A 23,324-nucleotide genomic window follows, 5' to 3' on the forward strand; every position below is an offset into this window, starting at 1 on the left:
CCAATTATAATAAAAAAATACATAGCATAGGAGAGAGGGGAAAAATACCCACAGTCCAAGTTTTTCTCAAATGGCTAAAAGAATAGATGGCATTCTAAATGTCTACAGAAATGTAAGAAAAGCACCAGAACACGTTTAAATGGACTTGGCACTTAACTTGAATCGAAATGGCAATACCTGATTCCTCAGACAACTGTGGTACATGGACGCCAGCCTGTGATGGATGGTTGCAGCTCGGTACTGACAAAGAGGCTGTCGAGCAGACACCAAGTCCACGTCACAGTATTTCAGGGACTTCATCATAGCCTCACTGACTTCTTTTTCAATCTGTGTATTTTTTTTAAGGGGGAGGAAAAAAATGACAATCCCATAATCTTATGTAAGAATCTTAAAAACATTTAAATACTGCTTGTCAAGAAAAAGACTATAACAGATGCTCAGTATGTGTCAAACAAAGGAATAAGTAAGGTTAAGACTTCTTTATAATCCAGCAAATATTACCTGCTCTTGAGCTTTTCTAGATAACGGAGCGTAATCTTGCTGTAGAGTTGCCATAGTAAAATAAGTAGTGGACAATTCCCAATTCACTGAGTCCCAAACAGCTGAGTGTGTGTCTCGTGTTCCCAAGGATCGTAGAGCTTTCAAGTAGTAATCAACAGCCTGCAAGGGAGGAAAGAGGACCATTGTGACTCAGTTTAAATATACACCATAAAGTAAAACATGTCTCACAATCACCCCAACATTAATTTGAGAGAATTTATAAAAGACCAATATCATGAGGAAAGGAAAAAAGTAAATCAGTGACACAGTTTCAATGAAGAAAGTGATTTAAAGTGGACTACATGTTGCCCACATTTCCTCTCGAGTCTATCATCAGCCCATCTGAGTGTCTTATGACTCATGTGAAGCATAAGGATGCATTTTTTTCATTTGTTTTCCTTTCTTTCTAAATGAGAATTACAGCTTATATAACTAGCAAACTAGAAAAAATAATCTGACAAGTCTATGGATAAAAAATTTGCTGGGTTTGAGTGTATAAAGAAGCAACCCTTCCCACCTCTGTCACCACTATGCTGAAATACATGGTCATTGTATGTAATCAAATAAAATCACACTGAATTCCATCACCCAGCAATAATTTCTACATTTCTGGTGTGTACTTATCCACTTTTTCTGTGTATATGTAGGCTTAAAGAAAAACAAGGTCACTTTTTTTTTTAAGTTCTCTATGCAATGAACATTGCTCACTAATGTAATTTAAACAGCTTCAAAGTTCTCGACTAAATGAGTGTTCTTGTACCTCCCCCAACGCTGGATATTACCATTTGCCAAAAAATGTTCACAATTTGATTAAAAAAACTTGATTTTTAAATTTCATAAAAGTTTAAATTTTGAAATTTTTCTTACATATTAACCATTTACTTTTTTTTTTTTTTTTTTTTACACGTATGACTTTTTTGTTCAAGGTTAGTTGTTCTTCTATTGGGGCAGTTTATTTTCAATGATTCTTAATTGTTCTTTATATATTAAGGATTTATTAACCTCTGATCTGTCATGTATGCTCTAAGTATTTTCCCTGGATTGTGGACTGCTTTTCAATTTTGCTTTCTGTTGTGCATTTAAGAAACAATTTTTATGCATTTGAATTTATCCATCTTTTATGTCGCAATTTTTGCTCTTTGTGTTACGCTGCAAAAGTCCTTTCCCATCCTATCAGAGAACCGCCTACCTGTATTTTCCTCTGGGACTTCCAGAGTTTCACTTCTCTGTGTAGATCTTTAATCCATCTGACGTGCTCTCACTACACCGATGTAATTTACTCAACAATTATCTTTCCCTACCTGTCATCTTCACTACTAAATTCTCAGTATTCTTCCAGTTTCTAAGTGTTTTAATGATCTGTCTAGTCCTGTGCCATCACCACAGCTGTTAATTATTTTAGTTTTATAACCTTTTAGTGGAGCTGTGGCAAAGTGTAAAGGACAATCAGGTGTGAATAGATGAGGTCCAACATGTAAGCAAGTTACCTTATTGTAATACAAGCCTTCTTCTGGAGAAAATTCACGTTTAAATTCATCACCTGCACCACAGTGAGCCTGTGCACAAATTCGCATGAGTCGTCCCGTGTTACATAATAAAAGGGCAGCATTTGTGACATCGTCAATTGACTCAAAGTTGTGAATTCCCTTTTCAAAACAAGAAAAGCTTTTTTTCCACAACTGCTGCTCTGCAGTAGACACAGTTTTGCTCACTTCACAAAAAAAGAAAGAAAACAATTGTGTAAGCAGATATCAGCGTAAACGCACCAGTGTCTCTCGATGAGATGATGAGAGCGTGGCAGTGACAGGATGTCTAGTGGACCACCAGCCACCTGGACCCACTGCAGCGCACTATTCTCATCACACCTGTGTCCCCCCCGCCCCCCGCCCCAAATTCATGTTGAGGCCCTAACCACAAATGTTGACTAAGGTCTCATTTATGAGGTCATAAGGTGGGACCCTGATCCAAAATGACTGGTGTTCTCATAAGAGAGAGAGACGTCAGGAACACACACACAGAAAAGACCAGGTGAGGACACAGCAAGAAAGTGGCCACCTGCAAGCCAAGAAGAGAAGTCTCAGAGAAATCCAACCTTGGACTTCCAGCTCCACATTGTGAGAAATAAATTTCTGTTGTTGAAACCACCTAGTCTATGGCAGCCGGGCAGACTGACACAACACTCGGAGTCCTCTTCTCTATTAACCAGATGATATTAAAGCAGGCATATAAAAACATCGAGCAAAGCACTATTGCATAAAGATTCAAAAGACATGGCCCCATGAATTTCAAGAGGCACAGTCCGTGTCTTCTCTAATTCTCCTAGGTTTCTGACAACCACTTCTCATACACCTTCACCAACTTCCTCCTCCAGAGGCACCTTAAAAGCATAGGTTCTTATATCTCAATTTTAAAAATGTATTATATACCTATAAATAACAACAACAACAAAGCACAGGTTCTCCCACCGGCAATGACCTCTGTACCCCTGTGGCAAGTACAGCTCACAGATCAACAGGCACACAATAACTTATTCAACCTACCTGCTGTCCTCAGTTTTATCTCTGCCCTTTTGGTTTCCCATGCTGTGTGTACAGCCTCTACAGTTTCACCCATTCTCATGGCTTCAACTATCACGCCTATGTGAATGGTTCCCAACCTATGCCTTGCTAACCCAAAGAGCTCTAAGCACACATTTCTAACTGACTACTAAATCATACCATTCAGGTACATGTCCACTGGCTTCTCAAACTCAACATGGGCGCAGTCCATCCCCCTCTGCCTGAATCACTGAAGACCACTCGCTGCTCCTCTAAACACCCACTGGACACTATATCTTTGGCTCCTTCCTAACGCTGCCTACTCCGGTCGAGACATCCCACCTTTCCCACATCTGCCTGCTGCAATCATATCATGTTGCAATCTGCCCAAACTACACCTTCTTCCCACAAGCCTTCCAAGAAAGCCACAACTTCAAGGAACGTCTTCCTTTCCCCACTCCTCTACTGTACGGCATTTGTACTTATAGCATTTTTCAGAGATTTGTATTCATATCTGGCTTCCCAGCTCGGAGAACTACGTCTTAGCCAATTACATATCCAATATAGAGCCTAGCACATGGCTGACTGTCCAACTCACTTCTGAAGTGATCAGATGGAGGACGGAGGACAGTGAAATGATGACTCCCAAGGGGAAATACTGTCTTTTCCTACTTTTATTCCTTGAGAATTTAATAATAAAAGATTCTTTAATAGTGCACCCCTTTATGACATAAAATCAAATGCCACAGTTCTTGGCTTGAACCATGTAAAATCAGCATGATTTTCTAAGAGAACGAGCAATAAAGACAGGACCCCAGAGACGTACTCACCTATTCTCTCACTCTGTAATGCGGCAGCCTGATTCATGTAAAAGACACCGATTTCATTTCTAATGTTACCCATTCTCTTCAATACTTGTATATACTGTTCTGGATTTTGACTTTTTAAGTCACTAAACTGCAAGATTTCATTAGCAGCCTCATAACATTTACAACTAACTGAAAGTTGACTTTCTAAGTCCGTAGACAAATCAGTTGCCCATGCAAATCCTTAAAAGAAGAAAAAGGAAACATCACCATGAGTCATATGAACCCCTCTTCCTTAGTATCTAAGTAATCTAATACTTTTAAGACAAAATAACGTATAGTAAAATTATGCTTATACCATAATATGCAATATACTATAAACATAGTAAGATTCAGTTAATACAACTAAAATTTTAAATTTCAAAAAAAAGATCTCTGAATTTATTTTAAAAACTATATTTTCTTGGGACATTCATGTTGGATTAAAAGAAATATTTTCCTGCCTAAAAACAACTCCCAAGACCCAGATTTTACCAGGTCCACTGCTTACTGGTACAGACCTAAAGTTGTCCACTGATACAAGGTAAACCAGTTTTTCCTTTTTAATTACTGGAAACAGTTCTTGAAATAAAGTTCGGATTGCTACAGAGGCTAGTTATGTACATTAGAGTTTGCCAATGTAAGTTTATGTCACTGAAGAAGCTGACAGATAAGCTCTCAAAGACTTAAACGTGCCCTCTAGTGGAGACTGGAGTAAACTCAGGTGCAGGGCCCAAAAATTCAAGGAAGAAAAAGGGTAGTACTCCTGCTGATAACTTTCAAGGAGCACATCACTCTTACAAAGAAGTAAATTATATGAAATTAACATGATGGGAATGGCAAAAACAAACTTAAGGATTTTATCACCATGTTTATTAAAATAAAATGATTATTTGAGAAACTCAGAAGGGGAGAAGGGGAGAAAGAGGGCAAAAAACCCCCATAATAATACATTTCCTCCGCCAGTATACCTCTCTAGATGTTAACAGTCCAAAGTTTTTTGGGATGTGGATATAAAGTGATATAAACGATTTAAGAGCATAATAAAACAACTCCATACATTACAAAAGCACCTAATGTCTCACTTACTGCCCTAATTGCAAGGTGCTTATATATAACCGTACTGAGCTAAGAGGGAGGGATACTGCTCTGCAGACTAAATTCTCCTATCTTCCAGGTTTAAAATCTGACAACTCCAAAAACAGACAGCTGTGAACTACATTTAAAAAATAATGATCACTGGGGCTTCCCTGGTGGCGCAGTGGTTGAGAGTCCTCCTGCCGGTGCCCCGGTCCGGGAAGATCCCACATGCTGCGGAGTGGCTGGGCCCGTGAGCCATGGCCACTGATCCTGCGCGTCCGGAGCCTGTGCTCCGCAACGGGAGAGGCCACAACAGTGAGAGGCCCACGTACCGCAAAAAAAAATAAAATAAAAAAATAATGATCACTGTATCTTAGCCCTCAGGAACCATTCAAAAGGTGAACCATTCAAAAAGTAATCATCCACTTTTACCAACTGTTACTCCTTTTCAAAAGAAAATCATGGCGTGGTTAGCTGACTGAAGGGTTTCCCAGAAAAACCTTACAAAGAGAGAAGTGTAAAAAGTCAATACGATTGTCTCCAGAGACTATTTTTTAATTAGTTCTAGTTGTATAATTACTAATTATAAAATACTTCAAAACCACTTTATACACAAATACACAGGATCATGTTCAATTTAACATTAAGAAATGAAACAAAACAGCAATACCAAAACACTAACATTTCTGGCATTTTTCTGAATCAAACGATGAGTCTCACTGGCATACCTTGACAACTGGACTCCCTGTGGAGGCTGTGTAATATTTCCTGGTCTTCTTTTGTTTGATAATTAAACTCTTCAAGGTGTGCCGCTCTATTATTTGCATTCTGGGCCAGCATTAGTTGGATATCACCACAGAGTGTTAAATATTGAGAAAGAAATAGCAGCACTTCAGAAAGCATATTGGTGCAGAGGCAGCAATAAGTATCTATGTGGAAAGGGTAGGAAGGAGAAAAAACACAGCACATTAAAAATGAAGGAATACAGTAAAAATTAAGAAAATCTGTTACCAGCTGAAAGCTTTGTACCACTGTATCTAAGTTTATTTTATGTCACATATCACATATGACTTCATGTATTTCAAAATGAAGCGATGTTAAACCAAAGTGGAAAATACTAGGAAACATATACAAGATTAGAAAAAAAAATTTTAGTTAAATTTAAAACAGAAATAGGATTAAAATTTCACTGATTCAGATGCCTTCTCCTTCTCTCTTCCCAATGCCTATTAAATATTTTCATTTATAGTAACTTACCATGGCTCTGCAAAGCTAATTTAATGTATCGTAACGCTCTTCCATATTTCTGAAGACTCATGGCAGCATCAGACAAAACATAATAGGCCTTTGATGACTTGAGAATCAGCTGGAGTTTCATTTTATGTTGCCAAGAACCAGGGATCATTCCAGACTGACTGGAATAATTACCCTTCTGAAGGGAGCCCACTACGACATGAGGGAAAAAAGGCAGCACATTTTATTTGAATATAAGTCTCACTGTAAAAAAAATTTTGCTTCTTGATAAAAACCCTCCAGGCCTAGGTATTATTAATAGCTACAACAAAACTGGTAAATACTGTATCTTACTACTTAAATGCAATGAAGTAGAATAGCAGTGTTTTGACATTCTCACTTGGGATTTCCAAAGGCCTGCTTCTCCGTAGCTGTCAACTCTGTCACTCTTTCAGGGTCACTAACATAACTAAGCTCATGACTGACATCTACGTCCTTTCTCTAGTCTATGCGTCGACCTGCCAAAAAGTTCACCTTCCTAAAGCACAGCTTTAATCACAGTGGAACTCCTGTTCTAAAACATTAAAATGGCTTCTCACCACTTACTCAATCATGTCTCAGCATCTCAGCCCACTTCCTAAGCTCCATTTTGTTTAGCCTTACCTCCTTGTACTCCACGCCTACTCTCCACCAACCAAAATCAAGGTGCAGCTTGTTGTCTACATAAACCCTGTTTTCCCTGTATCCCATCTGGGTTTACTGCTTCCTCCACCAGGAATACTTTCTAAAGTCCAGCCCATTACTACCCTCTTCAGCCAACAAATGTCCACTTCTGTGCCAAGCACCGTGCTAGGCACCAGAAACAGTGACATGAAGTTATATGGCCTCTGTCCTTGAAGACCCCACAGACCAAGGGTGGAGATGGGCCAATAACATAAACCACAACAAAATATATTAAGTGCAATGACAGAGAGAAGAGCAAAATGCTGTGGGAACCCACCCCCCATCATCTCCCAGCTTCAAGATGTCTCATTTTATTTTTTTTAAAGATGTCTCATTTTTTGATCAGCTCCAACACTTGAGTCTTTCAAAGCAATGAAAAGTACTTAGTCTCTTATGGTTTTATTTGTGCATGTATTTCTTTTTCCTCTGCTACTGTTATGCATTTTCTATATGCGAGGCATTGTGAGAAAACCAAAAATGAAGAAGATGAAGTTTTGCTCACAAGTGTGTTCGTGTGTGTGTGTGTGTAAAACCATTAGACACAGCTGATGATGACTGAGGCAGGCCTCAGTTAAGGGCTCACAGGACAGAGTGGTGAGGGAACCAAGTAATTCTGGGGATAGAGGTTAGGACGGAGACCTTAAACAAGAGCAGGATTTTCAACAGCTGAGATGCGGAGGAAGGAGGAGACAGAAAAGGCATTTCAGAGAAGAGAACACCATGAAGGAAGCACAGAGACAGGGGTCTCGAGTGCTGGTGTGGTCCTCCTCATTGTGGGTAGACTCAGGCTGGCACATAGGAAGCACTACATAAATGCTGGGGAAATGAATCCTGCCACGCACACTGCCCCCCGCCCCCTTATGTTCATGAAGGGAAGAAAAGACCTTTTAGAAAGCACTTGATACTATTTTAAACATACTGGCTTTCAAAACACTTTTTAAAATAACTGAAACTGATTTAAAAAAACAAAGGGAGGGGGATATGGTTGGAAAAAGAAATACAACTTAGATTAAAATAAATGAGAAATTCAGGACTTTGACTTCAAAGTCCACATGTTCCTCATGAAGTGATGTTCTTGAGGAACAAATCAGACCCTTTATAAGTGACTCCTGCAGCTTATCCAAGTGCCGTGAGGAGACAACGGCTACCACGCCTAAGGTGCTCATTATGTGCACTGTTCTAAGCACGTTACATACATCAACTCACTGAATCCGTGTAAGAGCCCTTTAAACTAGGGACTATTACTGTCTCTACTTTGAGAGAAAACAAGGCTCAAAAAAGTCAAACAACCTGCCCTAGTGAAGCTGAGATCTGAAGCTGTGCGGTTTGGTTCCTAAGTCCTTGTGCTTAAACCCTTGACTGCATCTACTGAAGTGGGGCTTTCTCAGGAGAACCCCACCGTGCTGAAGGCATTAGTTCCTCACAGCAGGTAACAGGAGGAAGCAGGTTCCTTATGTTCTTCTTAGAACTATCTATAAAGTATCGAAATTATCCTGTTTTATTTTATATTTCAATTGAAAGGATATCTTCCCCCACTTTCCATTCACATGATATCCTTTTTCTGAATTCCTTTCAATGAATGCCTTAATTGACCTAAGTCTGCTATTGAAAAGGCCTACTATATTATTCCGCTGAAAAGGCCTTATTTGCACTTCAATTCAACTTACTTTTGTCCAAAAACAAGGCCATCTGCTTCTCCAGACCCTCAGGACCCCCCCTTGTGGATTCATCTTCATATTTTAGTGGGATTGGGGTGTTGGGGTCAGCGGCAGGGAGGTCACTTTCTTTTTTGATGCTGCTGTCCACAGATTTTAAACCCTTTAAAAGAAGAGAAACATTTACTATACGTGTCACTGAACACCAACTGGAAACTAAATATAAGGCAATATCTGGACTACTAGATACATTGAGGAGAATTTAAATTTTGAAAACAGACTTTAAAAAACTACTACATTTGACCTGAAAATTAGGAGACATTAATTTTCAACTTATGCTTAAAGGGGGGGGAAATCACAGTAGAATATCATTCAGAATAACATGTAGGCACCAATAAACAAACACTATTTGCATATCAAGTACAAGTTTTACTGAAACGGTGCAGTCTACACTGAAACTTACCTCCAGAACGTAGGTAAGCACAAGTCTACAGCGCTCTTCTGTGTCATGGCAAACTGGAAATGCACAACTGGGCTTCAGAAACAAACATTTAAAATTATTAATATGCACTGATATGACAAATTCCATCTCCTGGGAATTACTAAAACTCTACAAGTCAATAATTTTGAAATTTTCTGTATATTCAGCTTAGTGAGGTATCTGACATTTTAAGGCTAATGCACTGTTTAATTGCAGAGTAAACTGATATAAGCATCAACAAAAATCTTGCTTAAAAAGATCTTCCAGCATACATGTTGCTTTAAGTACTTAAAATTCAAAAAAATAATTCTATTACAACAAAAAAAGCAAGAATGAGAGTAGTAATGTTTTAAATAAATGTATACCTAATCCGATAGGTGAGCCTGACTCCTAATCAGCACTAGTTCTTGGTAACACAGTTAATAATATCATCAATTTAGCAATAAGTTAACAAGTATTGCCAATGGTCTCACTGTATAATTTATATACTTAATTAGGAGGAGAACCAGTTAACAGCCTCCATCTACTAAGTGATATCATGTGTAAGAGCTTCTGCGAGGCATTCCATTTGGTGAATTTTATGAGGCTGGAATTACCATTCTCGTTATACAGAGAAGTAAACACAGATGTTAAGTAATGTGTTCAAGCACTCAGTGAGCGAGTGCTGAGGCCGGGGCTCTGGAGCCATGCTGTCTGTACTTCAAAAACTACTGAGATAAGGCAAAGCTACCATGAAAGACATGTTTATATGAATACTGTGACTGTATTTCTGAGTGCTTTCAATATTGATAGAAAGTGCTGTCTCTGTAAAAAAAAAAAAAAAAAATCTGTAAGCATACCATTCTCCAAATGTAATCACATTGTTACAATGCAGTTTCCCAAATACAGGTAGCTTTTACAATCAATGTTTTTGTTTATAATCAGAAACATTTTTTTACTGTACTGCGGGGTTCAAGCTGCAAGTGCACTAAAATTCAGAAAGACGGTTTATGAGAGACAGAAAAAAAGGCAGTGGGGCTAAGGTAAATGAGAGGAGAAATGAAGGAAGAGAAGGTCAGAAGGACAGGCAATGTTTTGGGGTGACACAGAGGTGTCCTCTAAAAACCTATTTGGATATAAAATTTCCACCTGAAAGTTAAACTCAGAGCTTAAATTAAGAGATTATCTATAAATATGACAGGAAATTAATTATAATTTAGAAAAATGAAACATAATTACACTGTCTAGAAAAAGATGGATGGTATGACAGTCAACACAATTGACACCAAGAGAAACCAAAAGGGAGGAAGCTCTTAGGGTCTTTCGGGCTGTGACCAGAGAAGAGACATGTCCAATCCAGCTGACATGGCCACAGTCACTGAAAAGCACCATCCTGTAGCACAGGGACAATGTGCCAGATTTCTCCACATATGGATCAATAATGAGCCACCCATGTGCTCTGATTCTACGTGCACCAAGCAACCTACACATTCAGTCTCCCAGCAACACAGCAATCGGGAAGAAGTACCATGGTGAGCAGCCAGGGCTGCACACTGGTCACTGGAAAGGAAAATCTCCCACATAAAAATTAACATATTGATGTGGTTTACACATCAGCCCACCATAGGTCTGCATGTGGATCAGTTACCCTGGGACAACTATAAAACCAAGTTTCAGAATTCATAGAGCTAATGATTATTAGACCCTAGACCATAAAAGATTTACTGAAGTAATGCCATCTCTTGAGATGCTAACTGTATTCAATTAACGATTGTTTGTTTTTCCATTGATGAAATTTTAATACAAATTTCAATATGCTTACTCTGATTTGATGAATGGATTTGTATTTTTCTGGAACTGACAATTCTCCAACAGACTTAATTATAGCTACTGCTTTGTTATCATCTGATGGATCAGAACAGGTGCTGTAGGATACGTTTTCATCGCTGTCTGGCATCTCCTCCTCCTCTTCACTATAACTTTCATCAGAATTCTCATTTAATGGAGATTCTGAACTTTCTTTTTTAGGTTCATCCAATTGGAAGAGTTCTGAAAGCATGTAATTGGCTGAAGCAATAATCTTATAAAAAGAAAAAAATATAAGTAACTCATCAAAATCGAGCATTCTAAAGTGGAATGAATTTTACTACTGTACTAACAAATTTTAAGAGACCTGCAGACAGGCTGTTTCCACCACAGACTGTTAATACACACTGAAATGTTCCTGTTTCAAAGTACCAATACTCTGAATGTACTCTGTAAAATCCTCATGGGTTGATATGTTTATTTCCTAAAATTATTCCATTCCCAGCCCTCTCTCTTAAGAAAAAGTGGCAAATGTATTTCACTGGAGACAAGTTTTCACGTATAAAGTGTCATAACTAAAATGTTAGCAACACATCACTCCGTATCAACCAAGAAACAAGAATTTCTCTTTACACGCTATGAACTAATTAGTTTATCTTTAATAGGCAACTAATATTTACTATACGACCTATGGTTCCAGGGGGAAAACCTCCACTAGCTTAATGAGGGAAAAGTCCAGAAAATCTGGTTTCTCTTAAAATTAGCATTTATATATTAGCATTTATTTTACTCTACTGTTTAGGTAATTCTTAGTCTCAGACATGCAATAGTCTTAACACTATTTTTAACTTATTAACCACCATCACCTTAATCAGCAATTAGACATTTAAGCCAGAAATTGCTTTGCCATTTTTCTTCACAAACAGTTTATCTTGGTTTGGTCTCTAGGATAATCTTTATCTCCAAACTGCACGTGGCCACAACTAAAAGGAACTTGGATCTTTAAAAAAAAAAAATCACAGATACTACATATCTCTTCTGATTTAAACAGGACACAACTATCCTTACACTGAAACATACAGTTGTCAAATTCAGACACCTGAGGGTAATAAGGGTGGTGTAAAACCATGGGCACAGAACTGAGGTTGTTTTAAGAGACGCTTTTATATACTGAGGTACAGGATGTGGTCCTTATTCATACTGACATTCATGTAAATGGATCTTTCAAGAGACTATAGTTTTCCACCTTTTAACAGTGGTAATACAAAGGAAAAACAGCACTACTTTATTAAAATTGTGTGAATTGTAAATTTATAGAACAGTGCTATCCAAGAGAAATGTGAGCCAGACACAAAATTTAAAATTTTCTAGTGGCTACATTAAAAAAAAGTAAAAACTGGTTGAAATCAATTTTTTCTTTTTTTTTTTTTTGCGGTACGTGGGCCTCACTGTTGTGGCCTCTCCCGTTGCGGAGCACAGGCTCCGGACGCGCAGGCTCAGCGGCCATGGCTCACGGGCCCAGCCACTCCGCGGCATGTGGGATCTTCCCGGACCAGGGCACAAACCCGCATCGGCAGGCGGACTCTCAACCACTGCGCCACCAGGGAAGCCCGAAATCAATTTTTAATATTACACTTGATTCAATAAACAAAATATTTCATCATGTAATGTGTACACACATGCGCACACACACTCTTCAAGATTCAGTGTGTATTCTACATTGAAAGCACATCTCGATTCAGATGAAGCACACTTTAGTGCTCAAGAGCCACACGTGGTACCTGGCTACCAAACTGGATCCACTGGGCAGCTGCAGACTATGAATTAGGCGGCTTTAATGTCTAGGCAACAATTCTCTATCAGAATGCCAGAATTCTTTTAGAGAGCATATGTTAATCTTACTTGAGGATGCCTGCCTTTGTCCAGCAATTTAACACAATTCAGAAGCAGGGTTCTAACAGTCCCATAGTGTTTCTTATTTTGATTCTTCTTCATCATCATGTTGCAAGCAACCCTAAAAGAAGTTCATATCAAATTTACTCCCCATTCATCGTTCTCTACAAGACTCAAGTCTAGGCACGCTCTTCTTTCCTTCCAGTGGAATAAGGGCCATAAGAAACAACTCAATGTTGTGTTTTATATACCTGCCCTCCCCCTTCCCCATTTATTTTGGAACAGTATATAGGTGTATGTATACATACATACACACACTTTTTTTAAACTATGAAAATCTAAAAGGTATTTAAAACCTTGGCGTAGATAATGTGGCTATACACTTAAGAATTGTAAGTAAGGCTAATTCTCCATCTTAACTTCTTAAAGCACTCACTTATATAAGAGAATAGCCACTGGCATTGTGAATGGATTTTGGTATTTGTCTTCAGTTTCTTCACAAAGAGTAGTGAGATCATAGAGCTTCACTATATCACTGCCACTTGCTGGGAAAAAACAAAAAAAACAAAAAAACCAAATAAACCTCACTTTACAGTTGCCACTCAAATCAATTACTATTCATTCAAGAATTAGCTTACCTTTAAATAGCCAATAGGTATGTCCTTCTTTGGTACAATTAGATTTCAAAAATGATAAAATATTCTGTGCAATATCTTTTATGACTTTAGTAGAAAAATTAGAGTTTTCCAAATTGGGAATCTCTTCTGTCTTTATCATTTCATACTTCTATAAAACAGATAGAAGATAGTTTAAGAGAAAACCTACACAGCAACACTTCTCTTATGAAAAAGCGACCAAACATACGAATCCCGCAACTAGAGACCTACGCAGCATGAGAGTTTAAGGCACTGGTTTTTGGTCTTTTTTCTGCCCTGATACTCCAAAGAAATCTGACCCATCCCTGCCAGCAATGTGGTGGTTTACCACAGGAATAATTCTCAAGGGGGAGTCATCACCTGATTTTGAACCACACACTTAGGCAGGATCTCATTTCTGTCCTAACCACGGAACAAGTCACACTGTACACTTTCTTCTATTCTACCCTAATGGTTTTCCACTGGGAAGGTGGTAAATGAAGGCAGACTTCGCCCAGTAAACTTTCTCAAAATATGTATTTCTGGCTTTTTCTTTCCCCTGACACTATAGTCATCTGGGCAGTGTCTCCAGTGTATCCTCTTTTCCCCTTGAGCTATGGAGTCTATTCCTTCACAGAAATGGAGCATGGCATGTGGAGGCAACAGTAAGAGTAAAGGCTGCAAGGCTATTACTATCACGATTTTTTTTTTTTCCCGGTATGTGGGCCTCTCACTGCTGTGGCCTCTCCCATTGCGAAGCACAGGTTCCGGATGCGCAGGCTCAGCGGCCATGGCTCATGGGCCCAGCCACTCCACGGCATGTGGGATCTTCCCAGACCGGGGCACGAACCCGTGTCCCCTGCATCGGCAGGCGGACTCTCAACCACTGCGCCACCAGGGAAGACCACTATCACGATTTTTAAAGCGCCTCTGTAGCTTTAGCTTGTCTTCTGCTTACACTTCCCTAAAGGCCACTTACCGTATTTTCTGAAGTACTCTAAGACTAGAAACTACAAATCAGTTGGAAAATAGACCAGATCAAAACAGAAGTGATCTCACCCTTCTCTGATCATCCAGACTCCTGTGTGCACTACACTGTGAATCCTTCACCCACTGTCTCCAATTTTTCTCTTTGCACATTCTTATTTCCCATTAGGTTAAACCGTTCTGAGTAGTGACCAAACCTTATTGTTTTTCCTCCAACATTTCTGATGGGGACAAAGTCCCTCATAAATAGAATATGCTCAATAACAATTTGCTATATAAACTATTTACTTTTATGCAATGCTGGGGCCTTTCCTTAAAACTCTGCATAAACTGAGTAGGTATTTGTATACTGAATAAACACCTCTACTGTTAGGACACTTTCAGGTAATTACTGTGGGTTCCTGGCATTAAAATTACAGTTCTCTGGCTACAAATATAGATTTTAGTACTGTATTATGACCTGCCCACAAATTACCTGTAAAATTAGACTCCTATAACATCTAGAATTCTGATATCACCAACTCAAACGTGAAAACACTCAAATTTGAGTTTATCCATAGCTATCTTCCTTGCCAAAATACACCTTAGTATTTAACAGTCTTAAAAACTTTAGTGAGGTACTTTCTGCTCCAATCTGTATTTGAGAGATTATTTTAAAAGTTGCACTGTATCTATCTTACCTGTACAATTCCATTTACATGAAAACACATGACAAGCTCTGGTACATTGCATATCAAGTTGTCCAACCAATAGTCGATTCCAGTTAGCACATTAATTGGTTTGTTGTTATCCCTAAAAATACACATTTCTAGTGTTATTTGATTTAATTAAGCTGTTCCATAATCAATCACCTGAGACTTATTTCCCCCATTAAAATACTTTAATCTATTCTCCCTAGTTGGAGAATGCCATTTATGCTTTCTCTTCTGATGAGACACGCACATGTAGCTTATGTGGTGTGTTGTACTTAACATCCTTCCACAAGCTTTTCTTGGACTTCTAATGGGTGTCCATCAGAGTTTTCAGTAAGAATAGGAGGAACTACGACAGCGGATGACGGGGAGCCTACTGCACGCTCTTCACACAACCTGAAGTGAAAGACTGACCAGCATGCATCATAGTGCCCAAGTCAGAATTCACATGGACTAGCATGAACACATACACCTGGAACATTAAAAAAATGCTCACAATTAGTTAACAGAAAGCTGGTAGACCATCTCCTTGACTAGTTAAATAGACTACATTATATTCTCACAAGTTGTAGATTCAGACTTAAGACTAGGTCAGCACAGCAGATCTCTGACTCCACTCACTGAGGACTAGAATGAAAAGCCAGCCAGAGGGCTTTCAGCATTTGCTGAAACACTCCTTCCTTACTGCAGCCATTTCAACTGGTGGGGCAAGAAGGGAAGTGAAAACAACTAGAAAAGGCAACGATGCTGGAATGGAGAGGCGAAAGCGGATGGAAGGCTGATCTAAAGGGACACGAGCCTGGTTACCTGAGGCGCAGGCTGACTGCTGGGTATCTGCCTCCTCCAAATATAGGCATGTTGGAGCCAACCAGCATATGTATGTCTTCAAACGTCCATAAAATATTCCGAGCAAAATCATTTTTAAGACCCTGTGATTTAAAATCAAACAGAAAGATTATATAATAAACAGGAGATCAGTAATCTCCCCCCATGATCCACAGAAAGACTAGAAAAAGGAAAAGACAAGGGAGACAAGGTGAATTAAAGCCACAGAGCTATAAGATCACAGAGATGCTTAGAAAGAGATTCAGGATCAAGTGGGTTTCTTCCCCTATGAATCCAATTTAGACTAGTTTTTAAATGACGAAGTAGACTGGGGATTAGGTGTCTCACCTTGGACACCACGAAAAGCATACCTGACTGTTCTCCCCGTCATTGAATAAAGTAGTCAGGTTTTGTTCTTTAGGTGCTGAGGCCACATGCCCCACTATGTATGAGGGTTCAAGAGGCTCACCTCCCTGTGAAAAGTGCAAGGATAAGGAGTGATTCTGCTGCCGTAATTACTTTAAAATGGCCTACTGTAAAAGAGTATCACCTAAACATTCAAAGCATACACATCAAATCTACTCTTGTAAATCAGGGCTAATACAAATCATTAACTCTCATCACTGGGTGACGTATTTGAGCTCCTAATTACCGGTTACTATAATAAGCTAATCACATTTAGATCTTATTCAAATAACAATGAAAGATTATTTTAAGCTTTCCAAGCTTTTTTCCTCTTTTTTTGGGTGAATAGAAGAGCACTGCTCTTTCAGCACACCCCATCCCTACTGGATTAAAAAATTCCTAAGAAACCTCAGCCGTATTTTTGAGACACTGGTCATCAGAACAGCCTCCAGTTTCACATTTCCTAGTGTGTGTTTCACAGAAGTCTAGTCCCTGGGTGAAAAATTTCTGGAGTCAGGTTTGAAAAACACTGCTTACCAACGATTTGCTTTTGGAGAGTAACAATTCTTATTACCATTAAAAAGCCCCTAAGAGGTCCTGCACTGGAAAAACCTACTTCGCCTCTGTATAATCCAATGTTCTCACATGTATCTGATCTCATAACACTTTCTTATTCTTATTAGATTCTGTGGAATATATTTTGAAAACACATAGGAAGAGGAATCTTTGACATGGGTAAACACAGTCCACCACTCAACTTTCCAACCATAAGGGCAGTTGCCATTAAAAAACATTACTTTAAACCTTTGAGAAACATTACTTTAAACCAAGATGAGCATGCACATGAGCATGCACATGTGAGTGTGTGTGTGCATTGCTTATTCCTATGTGTGTGCTAACAGGCCTAGCACCTGCCTGCAAAGTACGTATAACTGCAAGCATGGGGGGGAATCTCCAGTGCTTCTGCTATGTCTTGTCTTCTTTTCAAAGGATCCTTAAAGGATTTCAAACACTTATTATATTGTTTATTTACACAGACAAGTTATCAACCCCCCAAACTGTATTTGCCAGGTAGCTGCTTTAGTGGGAGTTTGGGCTCTAGTTCATAATGTCCTCAATAAAGGTTTGGCTCACGGCCATACCACAGAGACCTACTTAAACTCTATTAATGCTTAACACAGGCCTCAAACTAGCCGTTTTAGTGTTGGGAGCAAGAATTCATGAGGTGATAGCTTACGAACAAAATACATCTCTAAATGTTGAAATTTAAAGATTTATATATGTTATAAAAAGTATTCTGTAAAAGATTATTTTTAGGCAGGGTAGCTCTACTTAGGAATATGCCATTGCTAAGACAACCCGACTGCTTACAGGGCCCTTCTAAATGTGGGGGATACATGGGCACACTGGAGTAATGCTGTGAGAACAGGCCTCTGAAGTCAGAAATATCAGGGTTTAGACCCTAGCTGGAACTTCATCAGCTCTGTGGCCACAGACAAACATCTACCTTTTATGAGCTTTATTTACTTATTTGTAAAATGACACCATCAACACAATACATATGCAGCTCCAAGGATGAAACAAATTTATACGCCACACGTGGAGTAAAGTACACGGCCTGAGGCATTAAGTAGATTCCAGGTCACTTCCTCCACATGCAGGTCTGCATATTCTCAAAAGCCTCCAAGGTTTTTCATAGTAACCCTTAAAGGACAGATGATAACACTCATAAAGGAGGAAATGGGTGGTAGAGGACTAGTATTTCTATTATGTGGTCTTTTTATAATGTATTTTGAAGTCAAGGAATACTAAGTAATTTTTTAGAAACTCCTTTAGTGAAGTATAATCACATATAGGAAAGTACATAGAACAAATAATACAGAATATAGTACAATGACTAGTTAGAAAGCAAATTACCTATGTAACCACTACCCAAGTCATGACATGGGACCCTCCTAGCACTCATGTCCCTTCTCATTTATGTAACATACCCACCTCCTATAGTTATCACTATATGGACTTGCATGGTAATTACTCCCTTCCTTTTCCTTCCAGTTTTCCCAACTTTGGAAAAAATTTAAGGTCACTACAGTTTAACGAGGCATCTCTATCTGAAAACCTACTAAAACTAAAATCAAGTTAAAGCTATTTGTCCCCTATAACCTTATAAGTTGTGAGGATAGATAGTATCTGGACAAATGCTGAATGTTCAAAGTGTGAGAATACACAGCAAGAGGAAAAACACAATTTACCAAGTTAAAGATCTTATTTTTACCTTCCTCAAGCTTGTCAATATATTTTCCTAAAAATAAACATGCACAATTTACATCTATGGAGTTATTTTATTCTTTGATAGACACAATAAGGACAAAAACAAATGAACAATAAGAACCAAGAATATAAGAGACAAAAGAGGTAACAGTCTACTCTCTCTTCCTTTCTAAAAGCTTTATAACATTAATGTAGGTTAAGTCTTAGCAACTTCATCTAGAAAATCTGCAGGGCTATTTCAGGCCTACCAATCTGACTAAAAGTTAAGGTAGAAGATCAGTATTTAAATTACAAACAGGCCTGTGAGTCTCAATATCTGATAGGTATTTAATATTTCTACAGTTTAAATATACTGTATCTCCTTATGACTTTAAGGAGATAATCAGTATCGATAAACATATTGATAAGCTATCTTAAATGTGGTAAAAACTTTTAAATGTTTTTGAATTATTTCTTAAAAAACATCAGATCTAGCCATTCACGATATCCCTTGTAAATTCCATATTGAAAAACTAAAGAAAGTACTTTTTGTAACTGTGAAGACATAAATTGATGGAATATTTTTCACTCCGGTTCGTCTATTTTTATTAACAAAATAATTGATTTTGTCTCCTTAAATGAGTTTGCTGAATTAGCATCTAAGTACTAACTAACCTGACTGGAAGCACTGGGGTCTTCAGAGACTGAAGAAGGCATTTCAAAGGGGGCAGGCCAAGAAGCCCCATCCGAATCGTTTGTCTGATCTGCGCTGGACGATTTCTGCTGTTTTGCAGTAGATGGGACAGGCTGAGCAGCTCCATCACCATTGATACTGGCCAAATCAGAAAGAAAAAAAACCACACTGTTACTAAGTTAACTTTATGTAACAGGCCACCGGTTTTTAAAAACCAGATTCTATAATCAAGCACAAATCTCGTTAAAAAAGCAATATAGGGCAAATGTCAACAATAATAGCGGCAAAACTTAAATTACTTTTGCTGGCTTCAAATTACGTTTTAGATCAGAATTTCATTTTTCCTCTTAAGATAAAAATAAACAAGTAGCCAAGTACCTGTAATATAAAAACTTCGAAAGAATAGCCTTCTGATACCAGTGTTCTTTGCTTTTTTTCTTCCTCTGCCACTTCTGATCAATAAGTCTTTGATAAAACTCTTTTAACCACGTCCAATCACCAGTCTGAATAACATAAGAAATTGATAAATTAACCAAGCTTGCAGTCAAAACAATTCCTTACCTATTGCCCTCTTATAGGAAATACTTTTTATTTTTTAAATTCCACTTCATAAACCTACACTCGTAAAACATTTACCTTTCTAGACTCAGTCCCTATCCACTCTTTTAGGAAATCTCCCTGTCCTCCTCCTCTCTTTAAGCCAGACAAGGAGAGGTGACTCTCTCTATAACATGTTCTTCAGTGCCTGGAATCAGTCCCACTATGCACACTGCATTAAAATTATCTGTGTGTTTATAACCCCCAAATTATAAGCTGTTAGGAAGCAAGGACTGTGATTCTCAAGATTCTGCCCAGTGGCTAACATATACAGACTGAACTGAACTGTGGTCTTTTCAAATGGAAAAACATTTATTTTAAATGTCAATTTAAATCACTGTAACTTATTTTCCTATATCAAAGCACTGCAGGAATATTCTTCAAAGAGTAGACTATGGGAGTGGCAAGACCATGAACTATTTGCAACCATGAACTATTTATAATGACAAGGTAAATACAGAAGTACTGAGTAAGCTTTCAGAAACTGAAATATTATTATATTATTATACTTTACAAAATAATGGGGGGAATAGTCATTTACCACATACAGTTTGAGAAGCTCTACTTTAAGAGAACCAATTAATTCTAATATAACTATATATTCATAGGAATAATTTTTTAAACATTTTTCACATTTCCTGGCAGCCATGTTTCATGAAAATGTCTTTAATGGAGACATCAAAGGACTTTTCAAAAATTTAACCAGTCCCTGAAATTTCAGATTTTCACAACTTTCTTCATTCACTTCACCCTTTTCCTTGCAAGAATCCTGGCTGTTGGTTTCAATGAAGTAAGTTTCTTCACCGTTCTCTTTTCTATTTTTTCTTTATTAAAGCTTTTTTATCTTCAGTGAACCTTTTCACTTCTTGGTTGAAGTACTCAACCACATTTCCACTTTGGCCTTTCTTTGAAACAAAATCACATTTCTAGTTCCCTTAAGTTGTTAAAATAGTGTTTTTCTTGTTATTTTTCACGTATTACCTGAGATGATCTCATAAAGAGTTCCTGAATATCTAACTCGTCTAATAAGAGAGTCCTTCCTATGCGGTGCACTGCCATGCTCACGTGCGATTTGCTGTAGGGAATCTTCAGAAGCTTTTTTATGTTCTTGAAAAAAATCAAGAGGAAAAAACAATTTAGAAAGACCTTTGTAGTGTGATCTGGAATCTTTCAAATCTTAACTTCACTCAACTTTAAAGCATAATAAACCTTATTTCCTTAAGGTCATACAAACTGTATTTTACACAAAGAGCTACCTATAAACACATAGAAGACAGAGCTTTAGAACCAGAATCACCTACATTTTACCAGTCACCCTGTGTTAATGTAAATGACAGTCAAAGATATATTTGTACACGATGGAATTTCATAAAGTATGTACAGGTCACACTGTTGCACTGACCCAGGCTTTTAGCATCTCAGATAAAATTGGCCAACTAAGGATCAACAGATTTTACCAAAAGTATCACATCTAATTCTCAACTAGTAACATTACATAACCCAACATTATAATTGCTATCATCAAAACTGCTATCATTAAAACACAACCATCAATACTAATATTAATTACCACTGCCACTATTTGGGGGGTTGCTCCCTCCTCTTTGAGGAAAGATGCAGTGAACAGTGTTACTTTAATAAAAAAGGTATTCAATAATTAGATAGTTGTAGCTTATTTCATCACTAATTTTTCAAGACTGCAGACAAAGCAGGCTATAAATCCCCAGCACAAACATCCCAACTACATTTGCAATAAGAACACTTACTTCAGAGTCAGAGACAACATCCACATCATTTCCCACTGAATCAATAAAGTCGTATGCCATCCCAAAGCTGAAGGAGAAAACAAAGGCCACAAAAATCACGTTCAGGGTGGTGCAGGTATTGTTTATAATAGAATACTATATTTCATTGTTTCTTGGATACACGTTTTTCACATTCTAACACCTCCAAAATCAGTATGCCTATCACCATTACAGTTGGCTAGTTTTTCCTTCTTAATGGTACATAAAATAATGGGGTCACTTAACAGACATAGAAAACAGACTTGTGGTTCCCATGGGGGAGGGGAGTGGGGGAGGAATAGATGGGGAGTTTGGGATTAGCAGATGCAACCTATTATATATAGAATGGATAAACAACAAGATCCTACTGTAGAGCACAGGAACTAAATCAATATCCCGTGATAAACCACAATGAAAAAGAATATGTACGTGTGTGTGTGTGTGTGTGTGTGTGTGTGTGTGTGTGTGTGTATATAACTGAATCACTCTGCTGTACACCAGAAACTAACATAACATTGTAAATCAACTATAATTCAAGAAAAAATAAATTTAAAAAAATTAAAATAATGGGGTGACTTAAAAATCAATAGCATCTTGGATTTGATAAAAGATAGTAATAACAGAATAGTAATAGAAGCAATTAATAGTAAATATTTAGAATAAAAACAATTAACAATTATTTTTATTTTTGTAGTCATGAAGTCTAAAAAATATCCAATAGACAGTTAGAGTTATTATTATTTTTAGGTGGGGAGATGAGAAAAATAGCAACAGAAACATTTATCAGAATTTTTGTCTCTGGGATTATGTTCCCAGTGATATACACTACTACCCTTTTAAAAAATATATGAGAAAAAAATGCACATGAAACCAATTCAACCAGAAAGAGAAAAAACAGCTAACTGAGCACCCAACTTGTGCCAGGTACCACATGAGGCACATCTATAATCTGCAAGCCTGAAAGGCAGCCGATGTCACCATTTTTCAGTTTGTAGGAGGCAGAGAGTCAAGATACTTATTTAGGACTGCCTCACTTCAAAGCATGCTGACGATTTACCATGTGGTCTAGGCAAGTTACTTAACCTTTCCAAGCTTCAGTTTTCCGCAGGAAAGTTAGTTAACAGTACCAAACTCAAAGGGTTGTTGTGAGAATGAAATGAGATAAACATATAAAGTACTCAGCACAGTGTCTGTACACAGTCAATATAATTATCTTTTAAATCACTTTATAACATTTAATTCTGTTGACCTACAATTTATTAAGCCATTCTTCTAAAAGAAGATATGCAGACTACTTCCAATTTTTTTTTTTGCTAGTATAAATAGTGCTACAAACAAGCAACATTTTACAAATATAACTTTTACCTTCTGAGACATTAGGATAATTTCCAAACTACTGGCACATAAGGTACTAATGTATTTATGGCTCTTGCTATATGTTATGCAGAAATATTTTAGGTTCAATCGCTGAGAGGAAAAAAGAGAACCCCATACATTAAACGGTCCACAAGAATATGGACATCATTACATTTTTCTCTGTAAGACCCAGGCCACTCTCTCAACTTTAAATACCACCACCAAGTGTCAAAGTCAAGGGGGTACATCACTCGACATGCTGTGTTTTTACATCACTGCTTTTTCAGCCCAGACAATCCACCACTATTTAATGAAAAATTCCACGAG

General features: G+C 37.9%; 1 protein-coding gene across 3 annotated transcripts in view; it reads right to left on the reverse strand.

The window, feature by feature from the left end:
* EDRF1 (erythroid differentiation regulatory factor 1) overlaps nt 1-23,324 on the reverse strand; it is a 39,911-nt gene that overhangs the window by 14,762 nt on the left and 1,825 nt on the right. For all 3 annotated transcript variants that reach the window (XM_079899221.1, XM_079899220.1, XM_079899222.1), the window contains exons 3-21: nt 21,624-21,690; nt 20,839-20,964; nt 19,639-19,763; nt 19,242-19,398; nt 16,283-16,384; nt 15,894-16,015; nt 15,075-15,186; nt 13,411-13,558; nt 13,209-13,317; nt 12,782-12,893; nt 10,896-11,153; nt 9,077-9,148; nt 8,626-8,776; nt 6,260-6,448; nt 5,731-5,931; nt 3,908-4,126; nt 2,028-2,251; nt 502-660; nt 178-327 (exon numbers count right to left, since the gene is read on the reverse strand). In XM_079899221.1, coding sequence (XP_079755347.1) covers nt 178-327; nt 502-660; nt 2,028-2,251; nt 3,908-4,126; nt 5,731-5,931; nt 6,260-6,448; nt 8,626-8,776; nt 9,077-9,148; nt 10,896-11,153; nt 12,782-12,893; nt 13,209-13,317; nt 13,411-13,558; nt 15,075-15,186; nt 15,894-16,015; nt 16,283-16,384; nt 19,242-19,398; nt 19,639-19,763; nt 20,839-20,964; nt 21,624-21,690 — 2,803 coding nt within the window. The remainder of the gene's footprint in view (nt 1-177; nt 328-501; nt 661-2,027; nt 2,252-3,907; nt 4,127-5,730; nt 5,932-6,259; nt 6,449-8,625; nt 8,777-9,076; nt 9,149-10,895; nt 11,154-12,781; nt 12,894-13,208; nt 13,318-13,410; nt 13,559-15,074; nt 15,187-15,893; nt 16,016-16,282; nt 16,385-19,241; nt 19,399-19,638; nt 19,764-20,838; nt 20,965-21,623; nt 21,691-23,324) is intronic.

Source organism: Stenella coeruleoalba (genome assembly GCF_951394435.1).
Source record: "Stenella coeruleoalba genome assembly, chromosome: 16".
Classification (NCBI taxonomy): domain Eukaryota; kingdom Metazoa; phylum Chordata; class Mammalia; order Artiodactyla; family Delphinidae; genus Stenella; species Stenella coeruleoalba.